This window comes from Chiloscyllium punctatum, chromosome 48 (assembly GCF_047496795.1).
Source record: "Chiloscyllium punctatum isolate Juve2018m chromosome 48, sChiPun1.3, whole genome shotgun sequence".
Classification (NCBI taxonomy): Eukaryota; Metazoa; Chordata; class Chondrichthyes; order Orectolobiformes; family Hemiscylliidae; genus Chiloscyllium; species Chiloscyllium punctatum.
The window spans coordinates 61,466,472-61,482,642 of NC_092786.1; the positions used below are offsets into that span (position 1 = coordinate 61,466,472).

At 42.9% G+C, this 16,171-nt stretch overlaps 1 protein-coding gene across 8 annotated transcripts in view; it reads right to left on the minus strand.

Annotated features, from left to right (window-relative positions):
* gabpb1 (GA binding protein transcription factor subunit beta 1) overlaps nucleotides 1-16,171 on the minus strand; it is an 86,674-nt gene that overhangs the window by 51,359 nt on the left and 19,144 nt on the right. For all 8 annotated transcript variants that reach the window (XM_072565431.1, XM_072565429.1, XM_072565427.1 and 5 more), the window contains one exon: nucleotides 11,664-11,831. In XM_072565431.1, coding sequence (XP_072421532.1) covers nucleotides 11,664-11,831 — 168 coding nt within the window. The remainder of the gene's footprint in view (nucleotides 1-11,663; nucleotides 11,832-16,171) is intronic.

Below are 16,171 nucleotides of genomic sequence, written 5' to 3' on the forward strand. Positions count from 1 at the left end.
TGATCTAGACTCTGGTTTCCAGCATCTGCAGCCCTCACTTTTGCCTCATGCTGCAACCATGGCTGACAAGGGACAGAATAAAAGCAAACAAAAGACCACACAAGGTGGTGAAGATTAGTGGGAAGCCAGGATTACATAAACAGAGGGTTGCATGCGTGTAATGAACTGCCAGAGGAAGTGGTGGGTGAGACCACAGTTACAACGTTTTTAAAAAAAAAGCTGTATAAGTACATGAATAGGAAAGATTTGGAGGGATATAGGCCAAACACAAGCAGGTAGGACTATTTTAGTTTGGGAACATGGTCAGCGTGGTCGGTTTCCATGCTGTATGACTCTGACTATACAATTGGAAAGCCATGCAGTAAGCTCTGCAGATGGAAAACGATGTGAACCAGAGTCTGCTGGATCTGCACAAACTCTTCTCTGGCAACACAGTCACTCATTTTTGTGACTTCCTGGAGACATCATTTGGATAAACAAGTAAAGAGGACCAAGAGCCCTTGAGAATGGTATGGAAGAATACAGAGAGTCAGATGTACTGCATGGAAACAGACCCTTCAGTCCAACTTGTCTATGCTGACCAGATATCCCAACCCAATCTAATCCCACCTGCCAGCACCTGACCTGTTTGACAAACTCACCTTGGGGTAGAGAGTGACTGAACTGCAGGGAGCAAGCTTCTTGTGATAAGTGTAAAATGGATGATCCGTATCTTTGTAGGAGTCACCGAGGCCCAGGTACTATCGTGATGTGTACGAATCATAAGCAAATTGCTCAATATCGAACCAAGTAAAAAAAAGAATCAATGAAACGGCTGCTCTGGTGTCCACTTCCATTTTTACTGGTTTGCCATTCAGTAAGGGAATGGCCTACTATCTGCTGTCACCAGCAATGGCCACTGTATTTAATAATAGCTCCTCTGTGGATAGAGAGTCTGGGCTTTTCTCCTGCCCTTTTTGTATTGTGTAGATCTCCCTTCTACTTTTTGTTTCTGTACTTTTGATGTACTGAATGTTGTTCATGTTTCTTCCTTAAACACACCTGTTGAATATGCCCTTTCTTTCCACAGTTTCTGCAAATAGCTTTGCCATACAAGGAAATTATTGCTGCATGACATCAATGGCAGCTAAGTCTGCATTGGTGCTCATCTCTCTACTGCCATTTTGTGAACTCTAATGTTGGAGTATAGCTGTTGAACTTTCATGGCTGCTAGTTCCATCGAGACTGCTACTTTCAGAGCATTCTTCAAGGCTGGATTCCCTTCCATCAGTAATCTTCATACCTTAAACCAATCCGAAACTGAATATCATTTACGTTGTATCCAACTACTTTAAAATTGTTAAAGATATATTCACTATCATGCTGGTTTTACTTGTGGAACCTGGACCTTTCAACAAGTACACTTGGTTTAGGTGAAAAACAATTCTGTATAACTCCCATTTTGCAGTTTTGAAACCTGGCTTCTCTGCACTAGACTCCTCAGGAGGTTAAAAGTTAATCCCGCCATTTTACTCAAACACACGGACGACTCTACCTGCTTCAATGTTATAATATACACAGGAACAGCCCCTTTGTCCCAGCAAGCCTGTATATCGATTCCTTGTCCTTACTTAGACCTGCTACTTATTACCCATACACAGTTTCTATCCCTCTGTTAGCCTCATGTTCATGTGTCTATCAAGATATGCTTTAAAACGTTGCTAATGTGCCTGTTTCCACCACCTCACTGGAAGTGTGTTCCATCTCCCATCACCCTCTGGGTCAAAGATTCTCCCTACACTTGTCCCCTCTCACTTTGAACTGGTGCCCTCTTGTAGTTGACCTTTCCACCCTGGGGGGAAAAAACCCCACTGAGTATCCCCCCCATCTATGACTCCCATAATTTTGTAGACCTCAATCAGGTCATCCCTCAATCTCCATCTTTCCAGTGAAAACGATCTGAGTTTATCCAACCTCGCCTCAATTAAAACCCTCCAGCCTAAGCAACATTCTGGTCAACTTTCTCTGCATCCTTTCCCAAGCATCCACATCCTGCTGGTGGTGTGACGACCAGAAGTGCATGCAACATTGCACATCTGGCCTCAAAGTTCCGTACAATTATAACATAAATGTACCAACTTTTATATTCAATACCCCAGTCGATGAAGACAAGCGTGCCGTATGCCTTGACCATCTTATCCACCACTGTTGCCACTTTCAGGGATCTGTGGACCTGTATGGCCATATTGCTGTGTATATAATTTTTAAAAATTTTCTTAATTTGAGAGATCTGAGTATCACTGGCTGGCCAGCATTTATTGCATGAACTGGTTACCTTTGAGAAGGTAGGGATGAGCCACTGCAGTCCATGTGCTGTAGGTTGACCCACAATGTTATTAGGGGTCTTCAATGCCACTGGGTCAAAATTCCAGAATTTTGACCCAGTGGCATTGAAGAAATAGCAATATACTTCCAAGACAGGATGGCGAGTGGCTTGGAAGGGAACTTGAAGGTGGTGTTCCCATGAATTTGCTGCCTTTTCCTTCTCGATGAAAGTGGTCATGAGTTTGGAAGGTGCTAGAACATGGAACAGTACAGCAAAGTACAGGCCCTTCAGCCTTGATGTTGTGGCAGCCTTTCATCCTACTTGAAGATCAGACTAACCTATATACCCTTCATTATACGAACTTCCATGTGTATAAGAGTTATTTAAAATGTCCCTAATTTGTCTGACTCTACTACTACTGCTGACAGTGCATTCCCTGCATCCACTACTCTGACATCTCCAATTACCTTAAAATTATGCCCACTCAAAGAACAAAGAAAATTACAGCACAGGAACAGGCCCTTTGGCCCTCCAAGCCTGCACTGATCCAGATTTTCTATCTAAACCTGTCACCTATTTTCTAAGGATCTGTATCCCTCTGCCCCCTGCCCCCTGCCCATTCATGTATCTGACTAGATACATCTTGAATAATACTATTGTGCCCACCTCAACCACCTCTGCTGGCAGGCACCCATCACCCTGTGTATATCACCCTTAAAAACTTTTCCCCTCTCACCTTGAGGTATTGACCCTAGTAATTATGTCCCCAACTCTGGGGAAAAAGCTTCTTGCTACCCACCCTGTCTATACTTCAAGATTTTGTAAACCTCAATCAGGTTCAACTTCAACCTCCGTGTTTCCAATGAAAATCCTAATCTACACAACCTCTCTTCATGGCCAGCAAAACATCTGGTGAACCTCCTCTGCACCCTCTCCAAAGCATCCACATCCTTTTGGTAATGTGGCGACCAGAACTATACACAACTGTAACATGACCTGACAGCTCTTATACTCAGTTACCCCATCCAATTAAGGAAAGCATGCGGTATGCCTTCTGACCACTATTGGCCTGCTTGGCCACCTTCAGGGTACAGTGGACCTGAACATCCAGATCTCTTTGTACTTCAAATATTCCCCAGGGCATTTCCATTTTCTGTATAATTTGCTCTTGAATTGGATCTTCCAAATGCATCAACTCCATTTGCCATTTCTATGCCCAACTCTCCAATCTATCTAGATTTTGCTGCATTCTCTGACAGCCCCCTTCACCAATCTTAGTGTCATTTGCAAACATGCTAATCAGACCACCTATACCTTCCTCCAGATCACTTATGTATATCACAAATAAACAGTGGTCCTAACATCGATCCCTGTGGGACACCACTGGTTACAGTTCTCCATTTTGAGTAACTCCCTTCCACTACTACTGTCTCCTGCTGACCAGCCAGTTCTCTATCCATCAGCTAATGCATTCCATGCTGCTTCACTTTCTCTGTCAGCTTACCATGGGGAACCTTGTCAAACGTCTTTCTGAAGTCCATTATTATGACATCTACAGCCCAGCCCTCAATCACCTTTGTCACCTCTTCAAAAGAATTCCATATAACATTTGTAAGACATGACCTTCTATGCACAAAACCATGCTGCCTATCACAGATAAGCCAATTTTCTTGCAAATGGGTATATATCCTATCCCTTAGTATATTCAGCAGTAGCCTCCCGACCACTGACATCAGGCTCACTGGTCTATAATTACCTGGATTATCCGTGCTACTGTCCTTAAACAAGGGGACACCATTAGCAATTTTCCAGTCCTCTGGGACCTCACCAGTGTTCAAGGATATCTGGTAAGGCCCCAGCTGTTTTCCGTCTCACTTCCCTCAGTAACCTGGGGTAGATCCAGTCGGACCTGAAGACTTTAATGTCTTTTTGAATACCCAACACTTCCTCCCACCTTATGCCGACTTGACAGAGAGTAATCAAACATCGATCCCTAATCTCAACATGTGTCATGGCCCTCTTCTCTGTGAAGTACTCATTAAAGAATCTCACCCATTTTCGTACTCCACACATAACTTTCCTCCTTTGTCCTTGAGTGGGCCAACCCTTTCTCTAGTTACCCTCTTGCACCTTATCTGAAAGTATTTTATTCATATATTTTCCTTAACCCTGTTTGCTAAAGATATTTCATGACCCCTTTTTTGCCCTCTCAATTCCTCATTTCAAATTGATCCTACATTCCCAATATTCTTCCAAAGTTTCATCTATTTTCAGTCGCCTAGACCTTAGTGTACACTATCTTTTTCCTCTTAGCGAGACTCACAATTTCACCTGTCATCTATGGTTCCCTAATCTTGCCATTTCGATCCCTCATTTGCACAGGGACATGTCTGTGCTGCAATCTAATCAACCTCTTTAAAAGCCTCCCAAATATCAAATATACCCTCAAACAACTGCTCCCAATACACATTCCCCAGCTCCTGCCGGATTTTGCTATGTTGGCCACCACTGTGTTGCTCCTACATCTTTCTATAAGTCCCTTTGTATTCATCATCTGTTCCCTGCCTACTCTTCCCCTGTGTCTCACAGACTTCATTATCTAGTTTCTTACAAGCTTCAGTTACTACCTGTTTACTGTCCATTAACCTCCTCATTTGGTTCCCATCCCCCTACCACATTGTTTTCAAGCCTCCCCAACAGCATTAGCAAAAGCATCCCCTAGAATATTGGCTCCAGTCCGGCCCAGGTATAGACCGTCCAATTTGTAATAGTCCCACCTCCCCCAGAATGGTCCCAATGTCCCAAACGTCTGAACCCCTCCCTCCTGCACCATCTGTCAAGCCACGCATTCATCCTGCCTATTCTTTTATTTCTACTAATTAACTCATGGCACTGGTAGCAATCCTGAGATTACTATCTCTGAGGTCCTACCTTTTAACCTAACTCCCTACATTCTGCTTGGAGGACCTCATCTAGTTTTTTACCTACATCATCGGTGCCTATATGCACCACAACAACTGGCTGTTCACGCTCCTCCTGCAGAATATCCTGCAGCCGATCGGAGAGATCCCTAACTATGCACCTGGGAGGCAACATACCATTTGGAAGTCTCATTTTCGACCATTGAACTGCCTATCTATTCCCCTTGCAATCGAATCCCCTATGTCTATAGCCCTTCCATTCTTTTTCCCACCCTTCTGTACAGCAGAGCCAGCCACAGTGCCATGAACCTGGCTACTGCTGCCTTCCCCTGGTGAGCCATCTCCCCAAACAGTACCCAGAATGGTATGCCTGTTTTGGAGAGATGATCACAGGGGACACCTGCACTGCCTTCCTTCCCTTTCTCTGCCTTTTGGTCACCCATTCCCTTTCTCCCTCGGCAATCCTAATCTGTAGTGTGACCAATTCTCTAAACATGCTATCCACGACCTCAGCATTGCAGATGCTTCAAAAGTGAGTCCATCACTCCACAGCCATCATGTGATCTAACAAGAGCTGCAGCTGGACACAATTCCTTTACATGAAGGAATCAGGGACAGCAGCTGTGTTCCTGAGCTCCCACATTGAGCAAGAGGAGCATATCACAGGTCTGAGATCTCCTACCATTTTTATTCTTAAGCTTAACTTTGTCCAACTATAATATCAAATAATAGATAAAATGAGAAAAAAAAGGTTTTATCCATCACACTATAAAAAAAGAAATTTTAAAAAATCTCACTATAATCAACACAAGTCTTTTTTTTGTTTAGAGGAGGAGGAAGGGTCTCGGGTTCACTCACTTTCCCAGTCACAATTCGATTGCTCCCACTCAGCTCCTCACCCTCACCACTCCCATCGCTGCTAGAAACGGAGCTGCTGACTCTCGAGCTAAATCCTTTTAGAGGGAAACTTGCCTTCCCAGCAACCCCCAATTCTCACCCTCACTGCTGCTGCTTAATGATAGACATTTATGCCATGGGAAAAAGGCTCTGACTATCCACTCTATCTACGCTATTCATCATCTCATACATCTCTATCAAGTCACCTCTCATCCTTCTTTGCTCTAATGAGAAAGGCCTTCGCTCCCTCAACCTTTCTTCAGAGGACATGCCCTCCAGTCCAGGCAGGATCTTGGGACATGTCCTCTGCACCCTTTCTAAAGCCTCCGTATCTTTCCTGTAATGAGGCACCCAGAATGGAACACATTATGCCAAGTGTAGTCTAACCAGAGCTCTACAGAGCTGCAGTATAACCTTGCAGCTTAAACTCAATCCCCCTGCTAATGAAAGCCAACACCATAAGCTTTCTTAACAACCCCATTAACCTGACTGGCAGCTGTGAGGGATCTATTAGTAGCGCCTTCCATAGATACCCTCAGCATGAAAGGATGATCACCTTATTGGGATTGTACTATAGACCGTGCAGTGGTTAGCAGGAAATTGAGAAGCAAATTTGTAAGGGTATTTCAGTTGTCTGTAAGAACACAGGGTTATAATGGTAGGGGATTTTTATTTTCCAAAAATAGCCTGGGACTGCCACAGCTTCAAGGGCTTTGACAGATTGGAATGTGCTGAGTGTGTACAATTGAAAATGGAATAGTGTAGAATAGTTAGGCTTTAGATTGTTGTGCCAACCTGTGGAACCATCGAGGGCCCAAAGGCCTGTATGCACTGTAATGCTCTACGAACATCAAGATCTCTCTGCTCCTCCACACTGCCAAGAATCTTGCTTTTAACCTTTTAATTCTGCATTCAAATTCGACCTTCTAAAGTGAATGACTTCACACTTTTCCAGGTGGAACACCATCTGCCACTTATTAGCCCAGTGCTGCATCCTGTAAATGTCCCGTTGCAACCCACAACAGCCCCCCCATACCACCAACCACTCCACCAATCTGTGTCATCAGCAAAACATACTGCCCTCCCTTCCACTTCCTCATCCAAGTTAATTATAAAAATCATGAAGAGCAGAGATCCCAGAACCAATCCCTGCGGAGCACCACTGGTCACTGATCTCCAGATAGAATACTTTCCATCTACTATCACCCTCTGAATTCTTTGGGGCAGCCAATTCTGTATCCAGACAGACAGGTTTTCCTGTATCTCATGCCTCCTTACTTTTTGAATGAGTCTACCATGGGGAACCTTATCAAACACCTTGCTAAAATCCATGTAAAACACATCCACTGCTCTACCTTCATCAACACATTTTGTTACATCCTCAAAGAATTCAATAAGGTTTATGAGGTATGATCTTCCCCTCACAAAGCCATGCTGACTATCTCTAATCAAACTGTGGTGTTCCAGATAATTATAAATCCCATCTCCCAGAATCTTCTCCAATACCTTACCCACCACAGACATAAGACTGACTGGTCTGTTATTCCCAGGATTGTCCCTATTCCCTTTCTTGAACAAGGGAATAACATTTGCCACCCTCCAGTCATCTGGCACTACTCCAGTGGACAGTGAGCATGCAAAGATCATCGCCAAAGGTGCAACAATCTCTTCCCCTTGCTTCCTGTAGTAACCTTTGGTATATCCTGTCTGGCCCAGGGTTTATCTTTCCTCATGTTTTTCAAAGTTTTCAATGCATCCTCCTTCCTAACCTGTTTTAGCATATCAGTTTGTTTCACGCGGTCTTCAGAAGAAATGTCAAGTTCCCTCTCGGTAATGAATACTGAAACAAAGTATTCATTAAGGACTTCTTCCACTTCCTCTGACTTCAGACAAATTCCACCCACTATCGACCCTAAACTCACTCTGGCCATCCTCTTGTTCTTCACATAAGTATAGAATGCCTTAGGGTTTTCCTTAATCCTATCGCAAAAGCTCTCTGATGCTGGCTAAGGATCTTTTGTGAATTTATGCAGTGTACCTTATGGATAGTGCACACTGCTGCTACTGAAAATCGATGGTGGAGGGAGTGGATGCTTGTGGAAGTGGTGCCAGCAAAGCAGGCTGCTTTGCCCTGGATAGGGTCAAGCTTCTGGAGTGTTGTTAGCGCTACATTCATCAAGGCAAGTGGGGAGTATTCCATCATATATCTGACTTGTCCCTCATAGATGGTGGACAGGCTTTGGGAGTCAGGAGAGGAGATATCACTGCAGTATTTTTAGCCCCTGACCAACTCTTGTATGCCGCTGCATTCAGTTGAGCTCCTGGTTAATGATAACCCCCAGGATGTTGATAGTTGGGGATTCAGCGATGGTAAGAGTGTCTCTTATTGCTGATGGTCATTGCTTGGCACAAAATGTTACATTCCACTTGTCAGCCCAAGCCTGGACATTGTCCAGATCTTGTTGCATTTGAACTTGGGCTGCTTCAGTATCTGAGAAATCACAAAAGGTGCTGAACATTGCACAATAATCAGTGAACATCCTCACTAATGGCCTCATGGTGGAGGGAAGGTCACTGATGAAGCAGCTGAAGATGGTTGGGTCTAGGAAGCTACCCTGATGTCAATGCTCCTAAGGGTTCTGCCATTTATTGTATAAGTTGCATCTGAATTTGATCTTCCAAAATGCTTCATCTCGCATTTGTCTGGATTAAACTCCATCTGCCATTTCTCTGCCCAAAACTGCAATCTGTATCCTGCTGTATCCTCTGACAATTTTGTTAGCTTGAACAAAATAATGGAATCTCTGTGTAATAGTTCCAGCTCTATTTTCATCATTGGGTGTAACTGTGGTGCCAAATAGGAAGGGCCGACTGAGCACAATGTACCATAAAAAGTTTAGCACTACTTTGTTTCTTCCTGTTTAAAACAAGGTATTCCTTAGGTTGCCAGTTTTTCAGAGTAGATACTCCTCACTGAAGGCATTTCCATCTAATGTAGAGTACTCATTATTCAGTGTTCCTTCAGGGTGGAGCATGTCACAAGCTACTATGACACTGATCCTACTCTCAATGCCAATTTTCTTAGTGTTAAGTTACAAGAAAGACCAGAATGCTGAAGCATTGAACAGCGAGGGTCTTATTATGGAGGTGCTTAATTAGAAGGAAGCAGTCTAGACTAAAGTAATTCCAGCCCAAAATGGCCAAAGAGGTAATCATTATGTCACATAATCAAATTCAAAGTGACAGCCCACTACATAGAGTCAAAAAAGTTTAATAATCTATTTATCAAGAGTCAAGTCCATTTTAAAATACAGTACACAACTAAACAAAAAAAAAACTTTAAAAATGCCAAACTACATAGTGAAAAAATGAATGCTATAACATAACCACAATAATTTGTTCTACTTATAATGGGGATTAAGTGCTAAGTGACTTCCTTGGATGAACCACCTTCACCAGATCACCATGAACAGCAATTTGACAGATTTTAAAAATTCACTGCAAGTCATTAAATATAAAATCTGGTTTGGCTGCTTAAGCACTCCAGATAGAAATCTCCAGAATTAAACTATAAATAACACAAACATTCTGAGAGATGGGATGAAATCAATCAATCATTCTCAATTATACATATATTAGATCACATCCCAAGTATGGAGTCCAGGTCACTTCTGGTCCCAAGTGTGAATATCAAACTTGGGAGGCAGTTCAGTAAATGGCAGTGACACTGGATCTTATGTTATAAAGTAAAGGAAATACTGTTGAAACCTGGTTCAGTCAATGAAGTTAAGTTTACTCACAATGCGGTTATGTTCAAATAATTTAAAATCTGCAATTCTATCATGCCTTGCTTAACCTCAGGATATCCAAATAACTTCAGAAAATTCAGCGCTTTGATGGCTAATTCCTGTTGTAATGAAGGAAAAGTAGCAATCAATTTGCACAGAGCATTGTTCTACTATCTGAGCATCTCATCCCCACTTGATTATTTTTTACAAGAAGATCGAATGAAGGGAAAATATCAGCTTGGTGAAGACTGACCCGGGACATCTTTGCGCACAAATCACAAAAAGGTTGGTTTGCAGATGTAGCACGTTATCAGGATGGGAAATGGAATATTGTCCTTCAATGCGAAGGGATGGAGTTTAAAAAAAAGCAGGGAGGAAATGCTGCACTGAAACTAAAAAACGCTGAAAATTAGAGCTCTGATGAAGAAACAGCACTTATTCTCTCTCCGTGGATGTGACCTGACCCACTGTGATTTCCAGCAGTTTGTTTTCAGTACAGATTCCAGGCCTGTAGCGATTTGCTCCTATGATATGCGACAACTTTATATGGTGCTGGTGAGGCCACACCCGCTATACTGTTTACAATTTTGGTCTCCTTACATGTGAAAGGATGCACTAGCACTGGAGGGGGTTCACTAAGTTGCTTCTAAGTTGAGAGAGTGTTGGCTTATGAGAAGAGATGGAGTAGACTGATTGGAATTAAGAAGAATGAGGGGAGATCTTTGTAAAACTATGAAGGGAATAGATAAGGTAGAAGCAGGGGCTTTGTTCTTAGTGACGGGTGAAACTAGAACTAGGGGGCATAGCCTCAAAATAAAGGGGAGCAGATTTAAGACTGAGTTGAGGAGGAACTTCTTCACCTAAAGGGTTGTGAATCTGTGCAATTCTCTGACCAGTGAAGCAGTTGAGGCTACCTCAATGAATGTATTCAAGGCAAGGAGAGATAGATTTTGTCAAATAAAAGGAATAAGAGAAAGGGAGGACTGCAGATGCTGGAGATCAGAGCTGAAAATGTGTTGCTGGAAAAGCGCAGGAGGTCAGGCAGCATCCAAGGAGCAGGGGAATCGACGTTTTGGGCATGAGCCCTTCTTCAGGGATGAGGAAAGTGTGCCAAGCAGGCTAAGATAAAAGGTAGGGAGGAGGGACTTGGGGGAGGGGCGTAGGGAATACAATATGGAAGGAGGTTAAGGTGAGGGTGATAGGCCGGAGAGGGGGTGGGGGCGGAGAGGTCGGGAAGAAGATTGCAGGTTAGGAAAGTGGTGTGAGTCCGAGGGTTGGGACTGAGATAAGGTGGGGGAAGGAATGAGAAAGCTGGAGAAATCTGCATTCATCCCTTGTGGTTGGAGGGTTCCTAGGCGGAAGATGAGGCGCTCAGTAAAGGAATTAAGGCTTGTGGTGAGTGGGTGGGTAAGTAGAGCAAAGTCCATGAAAAAGAGCAGCCAAAATCTTATTGAATAGCACAGCAGTTTTGAGGGGCCAGATGGCCTACTCCTGCTCATATAAAGAGTTGGGGAGGGGGGTTCTTCCCAAATAGCAGAATGAGACTTTTTATATAATCGGAGATGACTGGTGGAGCCTCCACCAATGTCTCACCCACAATGCTGCACTTTCAACAATTCAGCACTCTCTCAGCACAACAAAAAGGAGCAGGAAATTATGTGTTAATGTCTTTATAGGGTGGAATAGAAGTAATGGACAGAAGTTATAACACCAAGCCAAGGTTGACATTGTTCATTAATTTTCTAACATTACCTTAACAAGCACTTCTACAATGTTGGTATGGCCCTCCGATGCTGCCATATGCAGAGGCGTTCTGTCCACTTTGGTCCTTGCATCCCGACTCACTCCAGCTCGAAGCAGCACTTCTGCTGTGGAATAGTGGCCATATTGGGCTGCCAGGTGAAGAGGTGATGTTCCCAGCTGTAAATCCGAAAATATAAAACAACCCAATAAAAGAATGGCAACACCCCCATCACTTTCAGTTAGAGCAACAAATTTGTAGATGAGATTAAATGATTCAGTATCTTAAGTAAAATGAAACCAAGATTCTCAAAAGATGTATGAAAATTTCAATTTCACACAAGAGGCCTTATTTAATACTGAACATCCACAATAGTCAACTGATTGAATATTTACAATATCTATGGTCTATTAACCCTTGCATTCAACGTTTCAATTTCAGACGCCTTAACATTACCCAAAATCACTAAATATGAGCAATCTATAAAAGTATGAAAATGCTATATTATTTCATAAATTATAGATTTTAATGCTGCTTCAAGTTTACCACTAAGAAATAAGAGAAAACCACAATTCTTACATACCACTCAACACTGAGGGTGCATTTTCAGACAACTTTGCAATGAGTTGGGGACTTCTTACTTATAAAAGGTAGTAGAGGCAGGAGTTCCAGAGCCCTACCACTCAAAAAAAAAGTACTTTTTCCCCATCTCCCCTCCAATTCTTCTACTAAATTACTTCAAATCTATGCCCCTGGTCATTAATGCCTTTAATAAGCTAAGCATGCCCTTCCCATCCTCTCTAACCTATACCTCAAATCAAACCTCCCACCTCTTCTGTTTCAATGGGAATAACCCTAGTCCATTGGGCCGGCACGGTGGCTCAGTGGTTAGCAACGGTTGTCTCAGTGCCAGGAACCTGGGTTCGATTCTCACATGGGGGGGGTGGGGAGGGGGAAAACTGTCTGTGTAGAGTTTGCAGATTCTCCCAGGGTCTGCGTAGGTTTCCTCCAGGTGTTCCGGTTTCCTCCCACAATCCAAAGATGCGCAGGTTAGCTAAATTGGCCATGCTAAATTACACAGTGTTCAGGGATGTGTAGGTTAGCTCAGCCAGTGAAGCCCAGAAGCCTTGAATGAATGAAAACAGACAGGAACTACATGCAGTTGTGGCCTAACTAGTGACTGATAGAGTATCAGCATAATCTCCCTGCTCGGATAGGCTATACGTCAGCTAAAGAAAGGAAAGGATTCCATATGTTCACTTAACCATCTTATTGGCCTATCCTGCTACCTTCTGAGATCGCAAATACACCTTAATATTCTCACATTATGTATTTCATTGCATTGCTTAATTTTCCCAAATAACTCACTTCATTTCACTAGATTTAAATCTATTTAATAGAACAAAGAATACTACTGTGCAGGACAGACCCTTCAGCCCTTGATGTTGCATCGACTTGCGAAACCAATCTGAAGCCCATCTAACTGACACTATTCCATTATCACCCAGAAATTTATCCAATGACTACTTAAATGCCCTTAAAGTTGCCAAGTCTACTACTGTTGCAGGCAGGGCATTCCATACCCTCGCTACTCTCTGCCACTTACCTGTCCACCTGACTAATCACAAATACCTTACTACAGTGTACACTAGGGAGGGAGCCCAGAACAAAAGACAAAAGGGATTGTTGTTGGTACCTTTCCTTTACTACCATTAGCATATGCTTGGTCTTTTCCACTGGGTACACATCATCTGTTCCACTTGCTCCTCCCCTCTCTCAACAGTATATTAAAACAAAAACACATTTTCCAGCCCCATTCAGTTGTGAAGAGTCATATTGGACTCCAAAAGTTAACTTTCTCTCCTGCAGATTCCGCCAAATGTCTGATATTCTACAGCATTTATGAATTTATTACAGAAAAATTATTTTATTGAGAACATGAAGCATAACTTCCCCAATATTGACAGGTAATACTGTAGTTCAAGTAGTTTAGATGGGTAAGTTTTTGTTCAATGTATGCAGGAGGGTTTTCTGACAGTATGTAGACAGGCCAACAAGGGGCAATCCCATAATGGATTTGGTACTGGGGAAGTGAACCCAGCCAGATGTTAGAATTGGAGGTAGGTGAGCACTTTGGTGATAGTGACCATAATTCAGTTATGTTTACAATAGCAATGGACAGGTATAGGTATATACCACATGGAAAGAGGTATAACTGGGGGAAAGGCAATTATGGGACGATTAGGCCAGATTTAGGATGCATAGGATGTGGAAGGAAACTGCAGGGGATGGACACTCTCTTGAAATGTGGAGCTTATTCAAGGAACAGCCTCTGCGGCTCCTTAGTAAGTATATACCTATCAGGCAGGGAGGGAGTTGTCGGGAAAGGAAGCCATGGTTTACTGAAGAAGTTGAAGCTCTTGTCAAGAGGAAGAAGAACGCTACGTGAGGATGAGGTACAATGGTTCAGTTCGGGGGTTTCAGAGTTATAAGTTAGCCAGAAATAATCTAAAGAGAGGGCTAAGAAGAGCCAGGAGGAGATGTGAGAAGTTGTTGAAGCATAGGATCAAGGAAAACCCTCAGGCCTTCTATGGCTATATCAGGAACAAAAGAATGACTAGAGTAAGATTAGGGCCAATCAAAGATAGTAGTGAAAGGTTGTGTGTGGAATCTGAGGACATAGGGTTTAATGAATACTTTTTGTCAGTATTCACATTGGAAAAGGACAATGTTAGTGAGAATATGGAGATACAGACTACTAGATTAGATGGGATTTTGGTTGACAAAGAGGTTTTAGCAATTTTGGAAGATCTCAAAATAGATAAGACCCCTGGGCCAGATGGGAGTTATCCTTGGATTCTCTGTGAAGCCAGGGAGGAGATTGCAGAGCCTTTGGCTTTGATCTTTTGTCAGCATTGTCGACAGGAGCAGTGCCAGAAGACTGGAGGATGGCAAATGCTGTTCCCTTGTTTAAGAAGGGGAGTCAGGACAACCCTAGTAATTATAGGCCAGTGAGCCTTACTTCACCTATGGGTAAGGTGTTGGAAAAGGTTACAAGAGATGGGATTTATAATCATCTGGAAAGAAATAATTTGATTAGGGATAGTCAACACGGTTTAGTGAAGGGTAGGTCATGCCTCACTAACCTTGAGTTCCTCGAGAAGGTGACAAAACAGATGGATGAAGGTAAAGTGGTTAATGTGGTTTATATGGACTTCAGTAACACATTTGATAAGGTTCCACATGGTAGACTATTGCACAAAATACGGAGTTTCGGGGTTGAAGGTGATTTAGCAATTTGGATCAGAAATTGGCTGGCTGAAAGAAGACACGGGGTGGTGGTTAATGGGAAATGTTCATCCTGCAGCTCAGTTACCAGTGGTGTGCCCCAAGGATCTCTTTTGGGGCCACTGCTGTTTGTCATTTTTATAAATTATTCAGATATGGGTGCAGAAGGATGAGTTTGTAAATTTGTGGATGACACGAAGGTAGGCAGAGTTGTATGTAGTGCTGAAGGATATTGTGGGTTACAGAGGGACATAGATAGATGTAGAGCTTGGCTGAGAAGTGGCAAATGGAGTTTAATACTGAAAAGTGTAAAGTAGTTCACTTCGGATGAAGTAACAGGAATGCAGAGTACTGGGCTAATGGAAAAATTCTTGGCAGTATAGATGAACAGAGAGATCTCAGTGTCAAGGTGCATAAATCCCTGAAAGTTGCCACCCAGGTTGATAGGGTTGTTAAGAAGGCATATGGTATTTGGCGTTTATTGGTAGGGGGATTGCATTTCAGAGCCACGAGGTTATATTTCAGCTGGGAAATCCTAAGTAGAAGTGAGAATAGAAAAACTGATGAAGATGCTTCCGAAGTTAAAGTCAGAAAGCTAATGAGAAGAAAAGGCAGGTAAGAGCAAGTAAGAGAATGAGGTAACTGAACAATTAAACTGCACGTGTTTCAGGATTTTGGTTTGCTCGCTGAGCTGGAAGGTTCGTTTCCAGACGTTTTGTCACCATACCAGGTAAGATCTTCAGTGAGCCTCCAGACGAAGCACTGCTGGTGTTTCCGGCTTTCTATATATACACATTTGGGTTTCCTTGGGTTGTTGATGTCATTTCCTATAGTGATGTCATTCCCTGTTCTTTTTCTCAGGGGGTGGTAAATGGGATCCAAGTCAATGTATTTGTTGGTAGAGTTCCAGTGGAATGCCATGTTTCTAGGAATTCTCATGCATGTCTCTGTTTGGCTTGTCCTAGGATGGAGATGTTGTCCCAGTCTATCCTAGAACATACACAGAAGTCTGGAAATTATAGATCTGTGAGTCTACATCAGTAGTGGGCAAGTTGTTGGAGGGAATTCTGAGAAACAGAATTTATATGCATTTGGAGGGGCAAGGACTGGTTAGGGATAGTCAGCACGGCTTTGTGCATGGGAAATTGTGACTCGCAATTAGAACATAGAACATAGAACATAGAACAATACAGCACAGAACAGGCCCTTCAGCCCACGATGTTGTGCCGAA